Genomic DNA, 23,432 nt, shown 5'->3' on the forward strand with positions numbered 1-23,432 from the left:
AACCTTAAGTTCAGCTACTATATCCCTCATTTGCGTGATGTGCGCACGCACATCTCTAACACTCGTAAGCTTCATTGATGATAACTTTGTCATAAGAGTGCTGGCAAGAGCTTTATCTGAAGACTCAAACTATTCATCGATAGCCTTCAATAATTGCTTGACATTATGACACTCAGGAATTGAACCACGAATACTAGCAGATATACGTGTTCTGATAAACATCATGCTTAAGCGATAAGATTGCTCCCATCGTTCATACAAGGCAATATCAGCCTGAGTGCTAGTTATTGTAGGTGTAGGTGGTTCATCCTTCTTAATGACATAATTAATGTCCATACACCCTAATTGAACAAGAACTCTCTCTTTCCAAATTTTATAGTTATCACCACTTAAAATAGGAGCTTCACATATATTATCAGAGAAATTCACAGGTTGAATAATTGTAAATAAATATAAATATACATACTTAAGTCATAAAATTTGAGGCATACAAATATATATATCATGTTCTACCAATGTATAAATATGCTCTAAATATATAAACCACATAACGTAAAAACTGTTTGTGGGCTAAGTTTTTAATTTAAATAGGTTTATATACATATATTTAAAACCGTATGATGAAACTACCAAATTATATGTCTTTTTTTAATTCCTGTGGGTAAATCAAGAAAAGTGATTTGTTATTTCATTCTAATTAATCATGTAAATATAATAAAAATTCTTATAAGATAAGATTTATTATATTTATAATAATTAATTACAATTGATGTCATATAACTATATGTGATCCTAAGATACTCAATCTATAATTTTAATATATTTAAAGATGTTGTGGCTACTTTTTAACTAATTAAAATCATACTAATCACTCGACATCTAATTTATACATAAATTCATTAAGATAAAAATAATTTCAGTTAAACCTTAAATATGCATAAAAATTAATCCACATGAGTAATCAACAATATAAATTGGATTTAAAGCTAAAGTAATCCAATTTTAAACAAATATAAATAGCAATTACATGCCATAATAAATATATTGAGAAACGAATTTTATAAAACTAAAATAATTGCTATTCCAAAGGATAACCTATTGCCTACCACATACAAATTATATGATAAAAGTGGAAAAGTTTTTAATTCAATTAATGCAAAATTCAACTGCGCCAGAATAATATAATAACAGAAAGAGCAAGAATCTGAATCAGAAGGCTTAAAATGGCTTGCTAGTAAATCGGTTCTGATAAAAATCAAGATGACACAGGTTCGAGTTCTGCAAAATTTTTAATTAGCATTCTGCAAAAGAATAATATAATGCCAAGTATATTCCATCCAGCTTTCCCCGTCCCGTATTTTTTTTCTTTTAAATCAACAGGAGATGGATGACATGCCGTCTGCGTATTCTAAATGCAGATGACATGTCGCCTGAATCGGGTTAGTACATAAGAGGAAGAAAACGTGTATGACATATCGGTTACTAAAATCACATGAAGTCGACATGTCATCTGAATGTCGTCCCTAACCTCCAGCCGGGTCATGATTCGGGTCCATCGCCCGGTTTCAGATCCGAATATTAAAAATACCCTAAATCAGCCTACAAAATTCCGATTTTGATATTCTATATATCAAAATTCTCAGTTTTTCATATAGAAATCATATAAACAATAATTTTAAGCGAAAAAATGCCGAAAATAAATTTTCTCTCTCTATAACAAATTTAAATTAAACATAAAATTAATGGCAATTCAACAACAAAGCAAGGCAGAGGCCGTACTATCTTTTCTTTTCCATGATGATGGGGGTCAATAAAAGAGAGAAGGGAGGAATTGTACCGGATCCAGATATAGATACTTACATGAAGGTGTGTTCAGCATATTTTTCTAGTTTAAATCTGATGTTTTGTTCTGTATGTCGTTAGTACTTGTATGAAATGTTCATGACAAAGGTTGTTATAACAGGCAATTTCTGCCAAAGGACAAAAACCAACCCTTAAAACTGATCATGTGTTAAAGGTAATTTTTTCAAAAATGCATCTACTCCACTTGGTAGTAATGCTTCTGGAATAGATTATTCTAAGGATTAGATGCACTCTATCATAAATCTTATAGGATTAATTTTTCATTAAAATATGCAGGAGAGCCGGTTGTTGGTCCCAACAAAGCCTTATTTATGGATGAAATATCAAATGGTTTAGACGGTTCAACTGCATATCGGATTGTTGCTTGTCTGCAGCAGCTGGTGCATATCACGGATGCTACCATTTTGATTTCACTTCTTCAGCCATTCCAGAAACATTTGAACCCTTTGATGACATCATTTTGTTGGCAGAAGGAAAGGTTGTGTATCAAGGATCAGGCGATCAACTTTCTTCAGGAGGTTAGTGAATTAGAGCTTATAATAATTTATTTTTCATGCTTAAATATTAGTACAACTTTTATTTTTTATTCATTTTTTGGCAGATGATATCTTGAAAAGATCAAGTGCAATACTGGTACCACACTGAAGCTCCTTCCAATTATGTTTCAGTAGATATGTTCTGTGAAAAATTCCAGAATCTTCTCTTGGCAAGAAGCTTGATGAGGATCTCTTGGTGCCATATGATATATCCAAAAGCCACAAGGATGCTCTTTCCTTCAATGTGTATTCTCTTTCTAATTGGCAACTCCTTAGAGCTTGCATGTCAAGGAAATATCTTATCTTGAAGAGAAATTCTTTTATCTATGTGTTCAAAACAACCCAGGTTATTATCATAATTACTAATTTTCAGTTATGATATATATTTGTAATTACATGTGCAAAGGCATGGATAATCTGAAACATGTAAAGGAATTTCTTGTTACAGATTGTTATCGTTGCAACCATCACGATGACTCTTTTTGCGGACTCAGATGGACATTGATGTTCTTCTTGCAACTTACTACAGGGGTGCCCTGTTCTTTGGACTCATGATACTTCCTGTTGATGGTATTACAGAGTTGTCTCTTTAAATAGAAAGAGTTGTGCTTTTACCCTGCTTGGGCATATGCAATTCCAGCCGCTATTTTGAAAATTCCTCTTTCAGTTATTGAGTCTGTGACATGGACATGCTTTACTTACTATGTCATTGGGTACAGTCCTGAGGCCAAGGGGTGAGTTTCAATTACAATGGGTGTGCTTGCTAGTACATTGTATCATTTTTATATCTTATTTATCGATTCACTGTGTTATATCATCTATCGATCATCAATTAGCGCCCTTATATCTAATGCCGTTTAAGAAAATGCACAATCAAATGTGGATTAAATCTTTATTGATTCTGCTCAGTCGACCTTTTATTTTTCATTCAATCACTCACTTTTTATGTGATTTTAATCCATCAAAGGTCACTCTGTAAGCAAAAGTAATCAAGACATATGCATGTAAAAAGAGACATTTAATTTGGAAACTGATAAAGAAATTAGACGAAAGGAGATATTTAGACATATAAAACAAAGTATAAATCTCAAAACTATTTTATAACTTTTTATATATCAATCTTGAGCAAAAATGTATCCTATATAACTCATCTTATATGGCGTCACCCATATTTGACTAACCCAATTGGGATTTTAGATCCTAAAGACCATGAATTTTATAAATTTGTATACAAATTAACATATTATGAAGTTTGGTTGAGTCGAACTAGATCTATTAACGGTTTACTAAAATATATTCAACTTAAAACGGACTTAAAAAACTTCTCTAAAATCAATTTCTGTCCACAGACCATGATTACTGCAAACAATTTCCAGATTTGAGAGTTCAAGATTTTAGAAATTTTGATCAAATCTATATAACTTATAAAATTACGAAATTGGACAGAATCAAACTGCACATATTAATGGTCTACTAAAACAATATTCAGCTTCAAATGGATTTAAAAATGTGTTTAAAATCAATTTTTTTCACATATCATAAACTCTGCCAACTATTTCCAAATTTGATAGTTCAAACTTATAGAAGATTTAATCAAATTTATACAACACATAAAATTATAAAAATTGGCAAAATCAAACTACATATATTAATTGTTTACATAAAAAAATATTCAACTTGAAATGGATTTAAAAACTACTCTATAATCACCATTGCTTAATTTTTCTTTTTAGAGTATTTGAGTTCTTGGTTGAGTGAAAATTCTGAACTTTGACACTCAAAAATTTGAGGAGTAAATAAACTTTTTAAAAATATTTGGGTTGTTAAAGAAAATTTTCGAGGATATTTTAAAAATTCAAAAAAGTTTGGAGGTGTTTTTGAAATTTGTTGTAGTGATAAGCTTCTTTGAATGAATGTTTCTTTGGTAGAAATTATGCGAACTGGAAAATACAGTAAAACATTTCACATAAGCAGTTTCCTAAATAATAAGGGTGTAATTGGTATTTTCCCTTTAACATGTAACTCTATTTGCATAAGAATGTAATATAAAAAGTGCACACAGAAAGCAATTGGAGAAGTCTTCTTGCCCATTTCTGACGTCACGCATGATGGTAGCATCAAATCAATAATGAAGATATATTATTGTTTTATAGTTAATAGACCAAGACTAATTGATACCCATTATGTAACTTATGGCAGAAGTCTTCTAACATGTTTCTCAGTGTGTGAACCTAAGAAAAGAATGTGTAAATATTCCACACTGGCATGCCCCACTTGGAAAATAATACTTGGACTTTGAATAATTGCCAGTCAACAAAAATCTCTGAAACTAAGAATGTGTAATATAATTTGAGCTAAAATAAATATTGCCTCTACACTGAATTTTTAAAACAAAGTTATTTAATTAAAATGGCAAGACGCTCTTCAATAACTATATCATGACATCATAGCAGCATATCGGAGACAATATTAACTTTTCATGTTTTTTTTTCTATATAAAACCCTGTATATTCTCGTGGTTTCATCATTCAAGAAGAATGGGTTGTCTAATGTGGGCTTATCAAATTCTATGCATTCAGTTGTTTTTTTTGTGTTCTCAAAGTTCTGCAACACTCTGCTCTCGTGGTCAGAGTCATGCATTGCTTCAATTTAAACAACACTTTTCCTTCATCAATACTTCTTCCTCTTATTGTGATTATCTTCAACCCTCTTATCCAAAAATGATATCTTGGAAAGAGGATAAGGATTGTTGCTTATGGGATGGTGTCACATGTGATTCTTTAACAGGCCATGTGATTGATCTCGACCTTAGTTGTGCTTGGCTTCATGGAAGTTTTCCTTCAAACACTACTCTTTTCCTTCTTAATCATTTGCAAAGGCTAAACTTAGCTTTTAATGATTTCAATCTTTCTCATATTTCTTCTGATTTTCATCGTTTGTCTAGTTTGACAAATCTTAATCTCTCATACTCAAATTTTTCAGGTCAAATTCCTTTTGAAATTGCCCAATTATCTAAATTGATTGTTCTTGACCTTTCTCGAAATTACTTTGATGAACTTTCAATTGAAACAAATTCTTTGAAGGGGTTAGTTCAAAATTTGACCGAATTAACAGAACTTCATCTTGATGATGTGAACATGTCTACCGTTGTACCAAGTTCCTTCATGAATTTATCTTCTTCTTTATCTTTTTTGAGTCTCTCTTCTTGTGATTTGCAAGGAAACTTTCCAAACAACATCTTCCACCTACCAAGTTTAAAAGCCCTCCATTTATCGTATAATCATGATTTGACAGTTGTTTTCCCAAAGGCTAACTGGAGTAGTCCCCTCAAGTTTTTGTATGTGTCTTCCACGACCATTTCAAGAGAGTTTAGTCCTCTTGAAAATCTCAAGCACTTGACACATTTTGCTGCCTCAAACTGCAATCTTTCTGGGTTAGTACCTATTTCACTTGGAAACCTTCCAAATTTAGTTCATATTTCTTTATATTATAACTCTTTCAATGGGTCTCTGCCATCTTGGTTATTCACTCTACCTTCGTTACAGATTGTAGACTTGGGTTTTAACCAACTAACAGGCACTATAAATGAATTTCATAGTAAATCATTGGAAATTCTCTATTTAGATGGTAATCGATTGCATGGATCAATTCCAAGTTCAATATTTGAACTTGTTAATTTAACTACTCTCGTTCTTTATTTAAACAATTCAAGTGTCACTGATCTTTACTTGTTTTCAAAGCTTAACAAACTCAAAAGCCTTGACTTTTCTCATGTCAGTCTATCTTTGAGCACCCCATTCAAAGGTAACTCTTCCTTTCCACAACTCACCTCGTTGAGATTATCCGCCTGTAACTTGAGTGAATTCCCGGAGATTTTAAGGAACTCAGACCAACTGACTTACTTGGACCTTTCTGAAAATAGAATCCATGGGCGAATTCCTAAGTGGATGTGGAACATTGGAAAGGAAAGTTTGTCCTACTTAAATCTTTCCTACAACTTTCTTACAACCATAGAACACCTTCCATGGAAAAAACTTCAACTTCTAGACCTTCAATCCAACTTCATTCAAGCACCATTTCCAATTGCACTGTCTGAGTTAATGATTCTTTCACTGTCAAACAACAATTTGACGGGAGAGATCCCTCACTTGTGCAATATGAGTAGATTACAAGTTGTAGATCTTTCAAATAATAACTTGAATGGTACAATTCTTGAATGCATGGTCAACTCCAATAATCTTCAAGTCTTGGATGTACGAAAAAATAAACTGCATGGCAACATTCCTAAAACATTTGCACCAGGCAATTATTTGAGGACACTTAACTTCAACGGTAATCGACTTGAAGGGCCAATCCCGCAAAGTTTGGTTAATTGTACGAGGCTTGAAGTTTTAGATCTTGGAAACAACAATATAAATGATAGCTTCCCTTATTGGTTGGGAGATCTTCCCAAATTACAGGTTCTTGTTCTTCATTTCAACAGCTTTTACGGTTCTATTTGGGGTTCTTCTGAATTTAATGGTAGTTTCCCAATGCTGAGAATCTTAGATCTCTCACACAACAATTTTGATGGCTATTTGTCAGCAAGGTTTTTTGAGAATCTAAAAGCTATGGTGAATCTTGATGAAGAAAAAAAGAAATTGAATTATATGGGTGTTTCATATTATCAAGATTCCGTGGAAATGGTAGTTAAAGGTTTTGGAATCCATCTGGAGAAAATTCTTACTACTTTTACTACTATTGATTTTTCAAACAACTACTTTCATGGAGAAATTCCAAGCTCAATTGGAAAACTTCATTCACTTCGACTTCTCAATATGTCTCAAAATAGCCTAACTGGTCATATTCCATCATCATTGGGAGACTTGACTGCACTTGAAGCCTTAGATTTATCTTCAAACAACCTTGTTGGAGTGATTCCAATGCAATTGGTAAGTTTGACCTTTCTTTCAAAGTTGAACTTATCACAAAATCAACTTGTGGGACCTATACCTCGAGGGAACCAATTCGAGACCTTCCAAAATGATTCATACATTGGAAACCCAAGCTTATGCGGATTTATATTGACCAACAAATGTAATATTGATGAGGCAGCACAACCAAAATCATCAATATTCCATGGTGAAAGACTCAGTAATTCAGGATGGTGTGAATGGAAGGTTATTATGATGGGATATGGATGCGGACTACCCCTTGGCTTATTCATAGGATATCTAGTGTTCACAACAGGAAAACCTCTATGGCTTCTAAGGATGATTAATAGAGCTACTAAAATATGTGAGAGGACTAGAAGATGTAATAAGAAGACTAAGCAAAAGTTGGTGTCTTCATAAGGTTAGTTTGGTTTAAGTATACATCTTCTTTTCCATTATTGATTATTAATGTTATATATGTTAATGTCATTCCCACTTTTGCAATGCAGGTACTTGCTTGTGAGTGACCATGTAAGGTGTGAAGATCAATGTCATAAAGGATTGCCAAATTTCAGGATTCAACATTATTGTAGTAATATATATATATATATATATATATATATATATATATATATATAACATCAAACAATTTCAAATTTTCCTTATACTAGTTTCAATATGTGGTTATATTTTTACTTTCAGGATTTTGTTGATGTTTGTGAACCATACATCAATAAAATGTGAAGAGTGTTCATGTTTGGTCAAGAGGTTTCAATTTTTATATTTGTTATTCAGAGTTTTGTTATGCGTGTGATCACCATTTAAAGATTATTTATGCTTACTTAGAGTGGCTTATTCATGCGTAGGTATATTTTTTAGTGTCTCACAAGTCTTAGAACTTGTTATTCAATCTTTCAAGGTGAAATAAAAAGTTGCATGTATTGATAAAAGACATAATATAAATATTTATTTGTTTTATTTTAACCTAAATAACTTGTTTTCCACTAACTCTTATGCATATTATTGTTCCCTACTTAGTGCTTTGAGCTTTATAACTCACATTTCAATTATAACTGTAATTTTTTTTTTGTTTTAACCCGCATTGACCAACCCGGCCATTAAATGCACTAAACCACCCTATTCCTCTAGAGCTTGGTTCATAGGTTTTTTCTTGCTGCAATGCCTCTGTTTTCAGTAGCTTTTCACTAAAAAAAAAAAAAGGGCCTCTAGGAAGGGAAAAATAGTAAGAGGATTGAATATCTAGTTGTTATAAGTACTATTTTCATGATTTTAGTAAGTAATTATTTATACCTTCATTAAAACTGAATAAAATTATACTTTTAGCGATGAATTTTTAAATTTCTCACTAAAAAACTTGTAAGTTCGTCGTTATTGGTAGGGTTAGACTCAAACTAAATTGACTCAGTCTTTTAAAACAATTCAGTTCGATTTGATTCAGTTTGAATTTGTTTAACTCAATTTTGAGTCAAATTCAAACCTTCAACTCATTTCTAAAAATCAAATCAAACTCAAATAGAAGGAGTTCAACTCAGTTTAGCTCATGAGTTAAAGATAATCTAATTCGATTCATGTTATATCAAATAATTCTTAAATCAATATCGTTTTACCGACGGTTAGATAAATCAATATTGTTTTTCCAATGAGCTATTTAATAAAACCATAAATTCAAACGGTAAATTTAAATTAAATTAACTTGAACCATTTTTATTTGATTCAAACTTGAATCAAACTTAAATCAAACTATTTTTTTTAATAGACAAACTTAAGTTAGAAGTTATATCCAGACTTAGTTTCGTTCATTCTCTTTGTTGTTGGTTTATACTTCAAAATGATTTTCATTTGGCAAAGTTATTGTTTTGGATTAAAAATAAAAGAAATTAAAAAACAAAATATCATTTTCAACGTCAATAGCACTTCTCCAATCGACCATCCAGTTTCCACTCTCCAGCTCCACTCCAATGTCCATAGCATTGGTCCCGAAATCTTACAAAATCAGTGACCGGCAACGACTGAGATGACTAAGCGAGTGGCGACCGACCGAGAGGAACACATGAGACTATGCGACGACAACCGAAAGGACGAATGATTGACGAACGACGAGGAGAGATGAAATCCGACCGACGGAGCCTAAGAGACGAATCAAGAGGACGAAAGGCTGACCTATTACAATGTCAGACAATGTCTGACTGAAAGCAGAAACTAGTAAATTTCTTAATCTTGTCTCCTTCATTCGATTCTTTTCCAGTGGGTTTTTTTGGGATTTTATGTTTTTTTTTTTTTTTATAGAAATTTCAGCTTGTTACATGTTTGTGAAGGCCAATATTGATTAAATTTGATACTCTGTCGGAACCCTAACACATTGCTGCCGATCTTGTAAATAAGAAAATGAAAATGTTTTCATAGTGTTTGCTTGTAAATTTGATGCTCTGTTGAAACCCTAACACATTACCGGTTGTTTTTCCTTATTTATCATTACAAATACTTTTATGGAACACTTTATTGTTTCAGTTGTTTGGGATATGATAAAAGGATTGAAGAACTTAACCACAAGGTATATATGTCATTTGACATCAGTGATCATATTGTGTACGCGTACTTGGGCTTTCAGCTTAAAATTTTAAATCCTTGAATATCCTTTCTGATCCAGATATAGAGTATAAATGAGTTGCTATGTCTGATGGAAAGTTATTGTCTGCCTTCTCATGTCTTTTCATTTTTAACAAGGTAAACTTATCTAAGTTTATTCTTGTGGCTACATTGTAGTTGTTGGAAACAATCTTTAAAGAATTGTGGGGACATTGTCCATATGCATGTGGCAGAGAGAGATGTTCTTCATGAGATGGTTAAAATAGTAAAGAAAAAGGTGAGAATGTTTCTTGGATAGTTTTTGTTGTCTTTCTGTGGTTTACTTATTTCCTTTTGCCGAAGCTTGTTCATAGTTCTCATGATTCTGTATTGTAGCCTAACTTTCATGTCAAGGAGAAGATACTGATTCTAATAGATACTTGGCAAGAAGCTTTTGGAGTACCAAGGGCAAGATATCCACAATATTTTGCAGCATACCAGGAGTTGTTGGTACATTTCTGGTGGATGGTTCTTTAAGTGATTAATTAGTGGAGAAAAAACCTATGTGATGAGACATGGCACTGTCATTTGATTCATCTTTTCATGCATTTTCTACATATATTGATTTCATTGTACATTTCTCTACTGATTTTCTATAAGCAGTGCTAATTACTGTTTTAGGCTTTGCTAATTTCCATTTGATTCTCCCATAAAATATTTGAAATGATGGTAATCACCAAGAGGCAGCTGAGTCTTCTGCAGATTCTGAGTTCCCAAATTTGAGGTACTTCTCTTAGCTGGTTTTTTATGGAAGCTAATTTAGTGGCAGTTAATGCCATGAGCGTAGCCATTTATTTGATATTTGTGCTGTTTTTTTAAGCTGCCTGTGAGAATATGATGTTAAAATTTGTTATGCACACACACACACGCGTGCTTAATTGGTGTAGTGTTTCAATGGTCTTGTGATTTCATTTCAGTGGTCAATCCTCTCTGCTTATGGCTCTATTATTTTTTTATTTTTTGTCATGTCTTTCTTCTGATTGCTGGAGCACTAACTTCACCTGATGATTTGAGTATTGCAAAAACAAGAATGAGTATTGGCTATTTGCTTTATTTTAATTTTAATATTTGCGTTGCATTTACTACTTCCTTTACTATCTTCTGTGGTACAATTAGTAATCATGTGTCATAATTTGCCTAGAATTGGACTAGCCTGACAGAAATTCATAATGCATGTGGCATTATGGATGTCCTTTCTGAAATGTTGAATGCATTAGATCCACGCAACAAATAGGTACTATTCAAACACTATTTGAATTGACACTGTGCTACTAAATCTTGGTGCAAGTTGGATAATTAATTGATATGTAATGCTCAAATTTATGAAATTTAGTTAAGTTTTAAGATCTTACATGTAAGTTTTTAAATGTTTATGATAAAAATTATAAACATCTAATCTGTTCAGTTAATTTCTCTCTTACTGTAGATCACAGTTTAATGTTCATTTTCTAGTTTTATGATGTGTTAACTTTAACTTGCAGGGGCTTAAGCAGGAGGTGATTGTTGACTTGGTGGAACAGTGCTGAACATCTTGCTAATTCAACTGTGTAAGTCATAGTTTTTCACCCACTTGTAAGTATGTGTTTCTTATATAGTGATGACTCAAATCTTTTACTGTTTCCCTGTTTCAATATCATGCTGTTATATTGCTTTTTTTATGTCAACTTTCAGCACTGCTATGTCAGCATCTATTTCTTTCAGAGATGAGTCACTGCTATGTCAAGGATTTCTTGTGTAACAGTCAACAGGTATCAATATTGTTTTACATGTGTGCAGTTTTCTGTGCAAGCAAATCCCCAAATTTTGCAAGTGCCTACAATTTTTCATACATTAGAATCTACCGTCAATTGATAATCGAGAGGATTTTTTTCATGATTATTAATTTGGTAGGATTGACATTACGATTGATTCGGTCTATTTTGGTTTCCTTTACTTTGTTTGATAATAAGATTGTGAGAAAAAAATATATATTTGAATGTGTGTGTGTATATATATATGTTATGCACATTTTAATCCTATCCAAATTTTGGGGCTGCCTTTGGGTTCTGCAGGGAGATAATTCTTCGATCTGGAGGTCACAAGCTTTAGTTTCCACATTCAGCACCTTTCGACTTAGATGTACAGTTACGTTACATCCGTTAGAACAATGAAGCTTCACAACTTCTGTTATGCCAAGAAAAAAGAAAAAGAGAGGCAGAGTGTTAGGATCCAAATTCACTGTTTTTGATTCTAAAAGAACAAGCATATGTTGAAACATACCGTGGAGAATGCATCTGGTTTGACATTGACACTAGACGAAGGCCAAGTAGCAGTCATGATAGCGTAAGCTGCAGATTAATGTTTCAGAATTTGGTGTATACACAAATGGAACTTTAACATTCTGTAAGTTCATGAGAGTGCTGTTTGGAGATTTTATATGCTGTCTAAAACAAGCATTAGCAGAAGTATGAGAGGCAGATTCTGCAGCTGAGTGATTAAGCGACATTACTTCTTTAACAAGGTGCTCTTCATTAAGGAACAATCAACTGCTTGTGGAGACGTGCATACTGATCTCCAGCATCTTTCCCAAATGGAAACCAATCATTAAGTGCAAAGTTTACTGCCTCGCCGCAATTAAAACCTGCGACGGTATGCTGGAAAGAGGTTAGAAAAAATTATTCTGAATAAGCATAATTCAATCATAATTAAGTTGTTTTGTTTTTTGATATATAATAGACAGGTTGTAAGAAAAACATAATGCAAAATGTCCGAGCCAACACACAAATTATCCATAATGTTCACATGGACGCTCCAAATTGACTACATCAACATTTTTAATATTAAAAATTCTCACTTCATTCATGAGTAATATCATATAATATCTGTAACAGAGAGCACGATACTATATTTTTTTTAATATATTGCTACAAAAGACTTATTCTCACTACAGGCATAGTGAAATCTCAAATTCTTATTTTTCAACTTTCATAAATCCAAACACCTATCCATAATCAAATTTCTATTAAAAATTTCAGTTAGAGTTAGGGGTAAAATCCACTTCAAAAACGGTATCATGATAAAATATTTTAAAGATATAATCCCGTCAAAATGATGGTATGTAATTTTTGTAGAAGCAATTCAAAACTCATTTGAATATCCATAAGTAAAAATAAAATGTATGAAATTAGAGCCAATTGAGACGATACTGTAGGTGATCAATAAAATTTATTTCAAAATAAAGTTAACCAAAGCAAAATAAAATAAAGAGAAATGAATTGAAATTACCCAGTTGAAAGGGGTTTATAGGAAATTAATTATCACTTCAATGATTATACATATATGATGGAAACTTAAATTTAAATGCATAAATGCCCTCACCCAAGCTTAGCTTAGTTTGTTAACATAAATTTGTACTTGTAATATTACCCTTAATTAAGTGTATTGTGATAAAGAAGTATTGTATTTAAGTTACAACGACAAGACAAACGGTCATGGCAAAACTGAACCTAATTTTAAATACCAATACTTGTTGGGAAACCAAGTATGAACACTTGTCTAATCATTGTTATAATTAGTTGAGGTAGAACAAAATTTTAATTTCAAAACCAATATATTTTAGGATTAAAAAAGCTTATTTATAGAAAATGAATATTGTTACAAAAGCTAATCCCAACAAATTAAAACAAGTAAACAGTTTTGCATTCAACATTAACTTGTATAAATTATTTCCCTTTACAGCAAGTAATTAACATACAAAATTGAAGATGATGGGTCTCCAAACAAGTCCTTGTAGGGCATTACTTTTGTGCTTGCTTTATTCAATCATTTTGTGGATGGCGTGTGAGATGTTAGAGGCCAAAGTTTCGGATGAGCATAAAGACTTCGAGGCATGTAAACTACATTGTGAGTTTACACATCGAGCTGGGTATGACTGTTCTAGTATGTGCTTACTTTTGTTACTGAAATATTGAAAGCATGCGTTGAAATTTGTAAAACTATGTCACTTGTATATTTAAATTTACTGTTCAAATAAATAAAAGCATAATGAAGGTATATTCAATTATAAGTCTTTCTATTTGAAAATTTTCGATTAGATTAGTGAGACTACAAAATAGAAATTTCTATTAATTTAAATGTGATCACTCCTCAAATCACCCTCCTTGAGTTGTTGTCAATTCACAAGAACGATCCTCCCTGAATTATTGCCAAATCTCAAGAAAAAAATATTAGTTGTTGCTCTCATTAATAAACAATCAACCCAATTTATGAACTGTGTTCAGTTTTTCCCTTAGACTACTGAATTTGGATACTGAGGAAAGCTTAGTAGGAATGTCTGCAACTTGGAAGTCCAATGGTGCATACTCAAATGCAAGAATCCCGGCTGTTACTTTTTCTTTTATGAAATGGACTTCAAGTTCCATGTATTTAGTCTAACTACGAAGAATTGAGTTCAGAGCAGACTTAGGCCTTTCTACCTTAATTGTAAAAAAAAAAAAAAAAATTAATTCTATGCTTAATTTAATAAAAAATATTAATCTAACTTTTCACCCCAAATATAAGACATCTGATTTTACTTTAATTTATTCTTACAAGATCTCTCTTATAGTGATGAGCTCTTTTCTTCCTATTTGAACCTATAAAAATGAATTCATCTCATTTGTTTAACCACCTTTTTTCTTTGAAATATATTGAGTTTCTTCATTATTAAAGTATTAAAAAATTGTAAAAATAAAATAAAATATTAAATTGTTAAACATGATTAAAAATTGATTGAGAGATTGAAGAAAATTTGGCCTTTTTAGTGATAGAGAGTTTTTAAATAAAATTTTAGAGATTTTTAATAAAAATCAGACTAAATCAAATCAAGCACAAATATGCATCATTAATGACATGATTAGCATTGCTAGAAAGTAGCATTAAAGATTTTGAGTTTTTCAGATTAATTCATCTGAAAAGATGAAAAAAATTAGGAAAATTAGTGAAATATTGGAATTATATTAAAATTTTCAGTGAAAAGATTTGGATTCGAATCTTTATCACGCTTATGAAACCTTGATTTAAATTATTTATAAAAAAAATTAACTCAATTAAAATGAGGCCAAAAGACTTATTCCCGCCCTTAATGAAAACTTAATCTCATATATATTAACTTTCAAAAACTCAATTACACAACCCTCCCCCCCCCCCCCCCCCCCCCCCCCCAATCTGTTAATTTTGGTTGTTAATGTTAGGGTAAAATTGTTATTTATAAATTTTATTTAAACTCACATTTTATAATTATCTATAAGTTTTAAAATTTTATTTGTTACCCCTACCTCATATTTTTCATGTTTAAAAACTGACTTTTCCCCCTAAATTTAAAGTTTTATTCCTTCATGTTTTTCACATATACGTCACCCCTCAGCTTTCTAGAAAATTTTAATTTCGCCCCATGTCTTTATCTTCATCGATTTCTCTCATCAGCTGAGTCTTGATTTCCAACGATGTTCTCCCTCTTGGCCTCTCTCCCCTCCCTCTCCCTTCCCTCTTTGGTTCACGAAGATGGTCGTCTACATCTGAGACAAAGATTTGTCGTTTTCACCTCAAACAAAGACAACCATCTTCATTGATTAGAGAGGGAAAGGAGAGGTTGGGAGGCCGAAGATCAAGGCTCTGCTAATGGGAGATAAATCATTAGAGAGAAGTGATGGAGATAAAAATCTGGGGTGAAATTGAAATTTTTTAGAAAGTTGGGGGGCAACATTATGTGAAAACTATGAGGGGCTGAAACTTAGACTAGGAGGGGGGAGGGGGAAGTCAATTTTTAAATTTGGAAAATATGAGATTAGGGGATAGAAATAAAATTTGAAAACTTAAGAGTAATTTCAAAATATGAGTTTAAATAAAATTTATAGATAACGATTTTACTCTTAATAATAACAATCAAAATCAACAGATAAATAAGTATTTAAATTTTTGAAAATTAACAATTATAAGTCTTCTGGCCTTAATAAAAATATATTCACTTCCATATGAAGCTTCTAGCCTCTTATCCCTTCAACTAAACATAAATCAGAATAATACATAACCTATAATTTTTCTTTATATAGTAACCAATTTACAACCTGCTAATATAATAGAATATATATTATTGTTTGAAGTTACTTGATGATAATTTTTTTATGAACTTATTAAATTAACATTAAATTAGATTAAAAACGAGTTAAATTTAAGTTTGTTTAAATTTGAATTCAATTTAATTTGATTTAAGTGAAATTAAGTTTAAGCTTATTTTAAAATTGTTTAAGTTTGACTCATTTGAGGGAGCCAAGCAAAAAATGAATAAAATTAAAATAACATCATTTTAATACTTATTAATCAAAATAATATAATTTTAGTCGATTTATATTGAAAATTTTCAAGCTCGTGAGTTTGATGTAGGCCTAGATATGATCTGAGCTAGCTCGGCCTCGAAAGTACATTCGATTAGATTTAGCTCGACTCTAATTTATTTGATTAAAATTCGAACCAAACTCAAGCCAAAAGATTTGACTCGTTTTTTAATTAGAGTCGAACTTGAGCCAAAGGGTGTTCGACTCGGTTTAACTTGAATTATGCTCGATTGAAGAATGTCTTGGTGTAGTTTCTTATACAAATACTCTTACTCTAGTTGCAAGAGACTCAATTGTCACCACGGTAAGAATTCCATCAAATTATCTTCAAACCTGCTTTTCGCATTTTCATATTCTTTAAATTTTATTTTTATCTTACAATCCTATAAATAAGGAGGTCATTTTTGGAATGTTTCAATTGAATGTAGAGATGAGACAATCTCCAATTTTTAATATGGTCTGGATATATATTATGTGTGTTCATTGGTCTGTCGATCTTATCACTCATGAGAAAAAATGGATTTGATCATGAATACATAAAAAAATAACACAATAATAATTAAGAGATTAAAGAGAGTTAGTGATATTGAGTAAGTTTGGGGTAAGTTAGTGATACATAAAAACTTTTTTGAATTAAAAAAAAAGTAATTTTTATACATAATTTTATGTATAAATAATGACGTATCATTATATGATTGAATAATTAAAAATTAAAGATAAAACAAAACTTAATCATATGATGACACATTGTTATTTATATACAAAATATATACCAAAATTACACACATAATATTATTGCTTTAAAAAATCTCTTAAAATTTTATTAACACTTTTGATATTTTTAAAATTTGTAATTTATCCAACCACTTGTCAATTTAAAAGCAAAAAATAGATTTGAAAAATTTATTAAAAAAAAAAAAAAAACCATCCATTACCATAGTCACTACAAATAATTAAAAGAGTAGAAGCCAGACGATAAACTTCCAAACCACCAACCTTTATCATGAAGCTTATTAAGCATATTGGGCATGATAATTTGAAGTTGTTGAGGAAGATCAGAGAAAGAATTGAGCTGTAAGGGTTTGTGTATGTTCTCAGTTTGGAGTTTTGTGATCTGGGTTGTTGCCACGTTTGTGTCTTTGTTAACGTGCTTGTTGAAATATTGGTTTTTTATGGTGGTCTTATGAGGTTTTAGCTCTTGAAAGGAATGTGTTTAATTGAAGCACTTCTGTTATAACTATTCTGAGTTCCCAGCAAGTTTGTAACTTTGCTTAATATGCTCACTGAAAGCTCAAATTATTATTGTGGTCTTACTAAAAATTAACTAAATGTGAACAAATGTAGTTCACTTTTGGAAGAAATCTACTTGGTTGAAGTATTTATAAGTTAGTTGAAATACTTGTGTTTTAATTAGTTTGGCTTGCTGGAAAGTTTTTAACTTTAATTAAATTCTTACTGGAAGCTCAGTTTTTGATATGTCGAATAATTGGCTTGCCTTTTCATCTATAAACTCAGCATCTAATTGAGCAAATGTAATTAACTTAAAATGAGGCTAATTAATTGAAGTACTTATAAAGCTAGTGTCAATCTGCTTTGTTCATATTGGTTTTACTTTATATTTCAATGTTACTAAGATCGATAATGTCATATATTTTCTTTTTCTGAGTTTGAATAGACTTGAATGCAGTAGTTGTCTGTCATGCGTTTAACAATTACTGGTTTATCTTGTTTTAAATTTGTAGAGTTGGTTTGGAGTTGGCAACCATAGAGGTGAGATATAAGAATCTGAGTGTTGCAGCTGATTGTGAGATTGCTCATGCAAAACCCATCCCAACTCTATTGAATTCTCTTAAACATTTGCTTTTGATAAGTATCTTCATTTTATTTGGAGCTGTAAATTGAATTCATAACAATGCTTATCTGGCTGTAATTGATAAATATAAAGCAGAGAGCTTTAATTAGTCCTTGCCTTAGATTTTTCATTATTGACAGTTCTTTAAGATGCAGCTTACTTGCAGTTTTAAATGATTTTGTTGAAACTGAACCTTGTTTCGCAAGTCTTCCTGAAGCTTATAGGTTCAAAGTCAAATCAAGCTAGGATAACCATCACTAACGATATAAGTGGTATCTTTAAGCCTAGAAGGTAACATGAAAAACTTATTGTTTGTAAAATTAACTTCATTAATAAATTGACATAATCCCCTTTGGGTCAACCATACTGATTAGCCATTATATGGCTGAATTGTCATTGTGGATTTCCAATGAATTGTTGTAAATTGATGTTACTTACTTACAAAGGATAAATTGACCTTTCTAATTCTAACATGTGCTTCTTGACTTCTAAAGACCTTTTGTGATTGAACTTGTCATGCAATATGGAGGTTTATGTATTTACATTTTTTGTAATATTTCTATCGCTCTTTTTATGTGATGTGAGCTGGGCACTTAACTATGTGTTTTATATCCTCTTGGTGGAATCTGAGCATAGTTTAAGTAAAATCTCTTACCTTTAAGTTCCTTAGCAACTTGTGAAATCAATTATGTGGAGGATTCTAGTCAGCCAGTCTCTATATGAAATTTTTAACAATTTGTTGTTGCACATGACTTTTTGTTAGGATCCCAAGTGCAAGGTATGAGACTTGGATCCCACATTGGAAAGTATGGGCAACTAGTGTGGGGTTTATATGGCCTTGGGCTTTCCTATCTCAATAGCTAGCTTTTGAGGTGTGGTTCTCCTAAGGTTCGTATCACTTTTCTAGTTAAATTGATAGATAACTAGGAAAGGATCCAATTTGAGATACTCCATCAGAGAACAGACTGAATTTTGTTTGGCTTTAGAAGGTGATGAGGAAAGCCTCTTTTCTGGTAGAATTTTTTTAAAGGAAAATTTGAAAGGCCACCGTAGATATGAAACCAAATGTGTACTTAAATATGCTTGAATTATTGCAGGATGACTCTTCTGATTGGGCCCCCAGGTGGCGGGAAGACCACCCTTTTAAAGGCTCTCTTTGGAACTCTTGACAAATGTCTAAAGGTTTCAGAAATTCATTTGGAATGTTACCAATATTGACTGTCAGCCATATGCATGAATCTATAACTAAATATCTAACTTGCTTAAACTTGATAGAATCATGAAAGGAAAGCTTGAAGCATCACAACTGCACATCATTGATAGGTTTCCTAATTTTAGTAATTGATTATATCTCACTCTTGTACTGCACGGTTGTATACTGCACGGTTGTATACTGCTGCACAAAACCAAGGTTAACTCTGCCTCATATCAGAGAGAGAATTTAGCTCAATTTTTTAGATTACCTTGTTACATTTTCAAAGAGGATCAAATCTATTTGTAGCCATATGTTCAATTACTTTTAGGCTTTTAGCTTGATACAAGATGAGAGCAAATAAATAATATCTTTAGCTAATTTCTTCTCTATTGTCTGCTATCTAAGTTTGATGTCCGAATGTACTCAGTTTTGGTTCTGTTTTCTTCAAAGGCGACAGAAGTTTCTTACAATGGTTACCGGTTGGATGAGTTTGTTCCCTAGAAAATGTCAGCTTATATAAGCCAAGAAGATCTGCATATAGCAGAAATGACTGTGAGGGAAACACTTGATTTTTCTGCCTGATGTCTTGGTGTTGGAAACCGAGGAAGTAGGCTTCCTTACATTTAATTCAATGATGTATTAGTCATTGCTAACTTATCAATTCCTACAAGTAGTTGATAGGTATAGTACTATTTTGTTTTCCCTGCCTATGCAGATATGATAATGGAGGTCAATAAAAGAGAGGAGGGAGGAATTGTACCGGATCCTGATATAAATACTTACATGAAGGTATGTTCAACATATTTTTTTAGTTTAAATCTGATGTTTTGTTCTCTATGTCGTTGGTACTTGTATGAAATGTTCATAACAAAGGTTGTTATAGCAAACAATTTCTACCAAAGGACAAAAAACAACCCTTAAAACGGATCATGTGTTAAATGTATTTCTCTTTTTTGAAGCTGTAACCATATTTCAAATGCTTTAAGTTAAAATGTTTACTGTCTTGGTGACTTCCCAGGCCCTTGGACTTGATATCTGTGCTGACACAATGGTGGGAGATGAGATGAGAAGAGGGCATCTTTGGAGGTCGAAAAAGGAGACTGACTAAAAGCAATTTTTCCAAAAATGCATCTGCTCCACTTGGTAGTAATATTTATGGAATAGATTATTCTAAGGACTAGATGCTGATGTATTTTCGGCTACCTCTCCAACCCTAGCTTCCAAGTCTCTATCAAATCTCCATTTAGCTCAAGCCACCATTGAGAATGAAGAATTAGCTCCATGCAAGCCCAAAGATTCATTTCTTTTTCCACCTTGGCCCAACTTTACTTTTGGGTGCAATCTCATTACTTGTATCCAAGGCCTTAATGAAATGAAAACTTAAATGAGTCCAAGAAGCCAACTACAAGCCCACTTGAAGCCCAAGTAGATGAGGCAGCCCTCCATCACTTAAATGGAGCCCAAGATGCCATGAAGCCCATTTAGTTGGATTGCAACTAAAAGAGAAACAAGTAACTTTAGTTGGTGGACATAGTTTCACCTTTTAGGGAAAAGTTGTTCCCTTTTGTTGTTTTCTTCAATTAATATGGTATGACCTTAGTATTGAATGAATGGTTAAGCTTAAATGAAGGGAAAAACTTCCATGTCAAATTAATACCCAATTTTTGCCACCACTTGCTCTTGTATATGAAAGTGGATTTTCACTTGTAAAGGCTAGACTTCTTTGATAATGAAATATTCAAGTAAAGCTTTGTAGTTTTTCTTTAGTTGCTTTTTCCTTTATCCAATTCATCTTAGAGGAAGAATTGGTGGTGGAAGACCCCAAGGTTGGTGGAAATTTCCTTTATGCCTTGGTTAACTTTCTTGTTACCCTTGAAATCCAAAGTGTGAATGTGTGTTGTATGCCCGGATACTGTTTACAGTGTGTGATTTTGTCATTTTCAGATTTTATCATCAAACTTTGAAACAAGTTTTGAATGTCTTGTTGGTTGAGTTGTGATTGCTATAATATACCATTAGAAAGCTCTTTGAATACCCTTTCCAATGATCTATACTTTGTATGTTTTGGAGGTCATTTGATTGGTTAAATTGGAAGACAAAGTGCTGTTGTGCCATATGAACATTAATTTCCAGATTTGAGTTTGTGAATTGTTGCATTGCCCTGATGGATATGCACCAGATGCATTCTATTATAAATCTTATAGGATTAATTTTTCATTAAAATATGCAGGAGAGATATGATTGTTGGTCCCACAAAAGCCTTATTTATGGATGAAATATGAAATGTTTTAGACAGTTCAACTGCATATCAGATTGTTGCTTGTCTGCAACAGCTGTTGCATATCACGGATGCTACCATATTGATTTCACTTCAGCCACCCAAAGTTCTGATATTTAATTGATTGCTATGATTTAGGTTGTTCTGTCAGCTCATTCTACTTTTTGCCGTGCACCTTAACTTTATATCCACGTTTCAGTTTTCAGCATCAGTCTGCCAAACTTTGGGTGCTTCCATGACAGTCAGCGCTTTTGCAGTATTAGTAGTCCTGATTTATGGTGGCTTTCTGATCACACATGGTAAGGCTATTTGGACCTCCTCAAATTTGTTTTTAAAATCATCATCCAAAAGGATAAACTTATGTTGTGTTATTCATTGCAGCCTCCATGCCATGGTGATTGAAGTGGGGGTTAGTTTCCCCTCTTTCACATGGAGAGATTCACCTTTCTATAATTGAATATTTTGCTCCGTGGTGGCAAAAGGCGAGCTCTCATAGGAACACTTTTTGGTTCCTCTAATCAAGAAAACAATGCAAAAATCTTGTCAGGTAATGCTGCTATTCATTCTAAGTTTTATTTCTTCATTGTCATTTTAATATGTATTTGGTGCATTTTATGTTCCGGTGATATTCAAAATTTTAACTTCAATACAAAATAATAATGAAAATGCCGTTTAAGAAAATACATAATCAAATGTGGATTAAATCTTTATTGAGTCACCTCAGTTGACCCCTTTTATTTTTTATTCCTTAAAGCTGTACATTCACTTAGTTTCTGTGTAATTTTAATCTCACTCCGGAAGCAAAAGTAAGTATGACATATGCATATTAAAAGAAACATTTGATTTGGAAACTGATAAAGAAATTAGACGAAAGGAGATATTTAAGCATATAAAACAAAGTATAAATACCAAACTATTTCATAACTTTCCATATATCAATCTTGAGCAGAAATATATATTATATAACTCATCATACATAGTGTCATTCATCTTACGTAGTGTCACTTGTATTTTAGTGACCCAATCAAGATTTTAGATCATATCTCACATGTATTAATTATGACTTGCTCATGATTTTAGTCATACATGTTCGATGACCCAAGTATAATGCAAAAATGTGCACATTGCACAACGCAGAACAAACCCAACAATCCAACTAGATCAAACTTATAATTTTATGGTGTCGTGCCAATATGCAAAGACTACGAACAATAAGTAAAAACTTATATGAAAATAAGTTAATGTTTTTTATTTCTTGAAATGTTTTGCAAACATTTCTCTTTTGGTTACCACCAATAATAGTTTATAAACCAACGTTTAAACTTTTCTCTTTAAACTTTAAAGAAAGTAAATTTTTGGTTTAAAAAAAAAAGTTAAATTTATGAACATATCTTATAACTTATGAAGACATAATTTTCAAAGTTGGTTACTCTTTTCAAACATATAGGATCATATTCAAACATTTATATGCAGATAAAATGAGTCATTTCTATTTACATCAATTAAGAATGATAGTTAACACAAACTCTTAGATGTGCTAGTTAGTATGCAAGGAACTACTTGTATCTTAGCCTCAACTAATAAATTCAGTTTGTATAAAGGAACTCTTTGAAATATTCTTAAATCTCATTGAAAAATTTTAATCCAAAAGTAATTTCATAAATCCTAAAGACCATGAATTTTATAAATTTGTATACAAATTAACATATTATGAAGTTTGGCTTACTCGAACTAGATATATTAATGGTTTACTAAAATATATTCAACTTAAAACGGATTTGAAAAACTTCTCTAAAATC

At 31.9% G+C, this 23,432-nt stretch overlaps 1 protein-coding gene and 1 pseudogene across 1 annotated transcript; both read left to right on the top strand.

The window, feature by feature from the left end:
• The window catches only part of LOC123209098, an 83,050-nt pseudogene that overhangs the window by 36,462 nt on the left and 23,156 nt on the right, over nt 1-23,432 (top strand).
• On the top strand, nt 1,801-11,484 carry LOC123208523 (receptor-like protein 7). Its single transcript, XM_044626057.1, has 12 exons — nt 1,801-1,866; nt 1,924-1,963; nt 2,140-2,229; nt 2,286-2,381; nt 2,558-2,745; nt 2,894-2,969; nt 3,040-3,133; nt 5,002-7,716; nt 7,822-7,848; nt 10,097-10,196; nt 10,295-10,408; nt 11,440-11,484. Exons 1-12 carry the CDS (start codon nt 1,801-1,803, stop codon nt 11,482-11,484), a joined length of 3,651 nt encoding a protein of 1,216 aa, XP_044481992.1.

Source organism: Mangifera indica, chromosome 2 (assembly GCF_011075055.1).
Source record: "Mangifera indica cultivar Alphonso chromosome 2, CATAS_Mindica_2.1, whole genome shotgun sequence".
NCBI lineage: Eukaryota > Viridiplantae > Streptophyta > Magnoliopsida > Sapindales > Anacardiaceae > Mangifera > Mangifera indica.

Bases quoted from the DNA above. Each gene is read 5' to 3' on its own strand.
- LOC123208523 (XM_044626057.1), top strand. From the start codon at position 1,801: ATGGGGGTCAATAAAAGAGAGAAGGGAGGAATTGTACCGGATCCAGAT. The intron at 2,746-2,893 runs GTTATTATCATA...TTGCGGACTCAG, and splicing joins ATGTGTTCAAAACAACCCAG to ATGGACATTGATGTTCTTCT. The intron at 7,717-7,821 runs GTTGGTGTCTTC...TTTGCAATGCAG, and splicing joins AATAAGAAGACTAAGCAAAA to GTACTTGCTTGTGAGTGACC.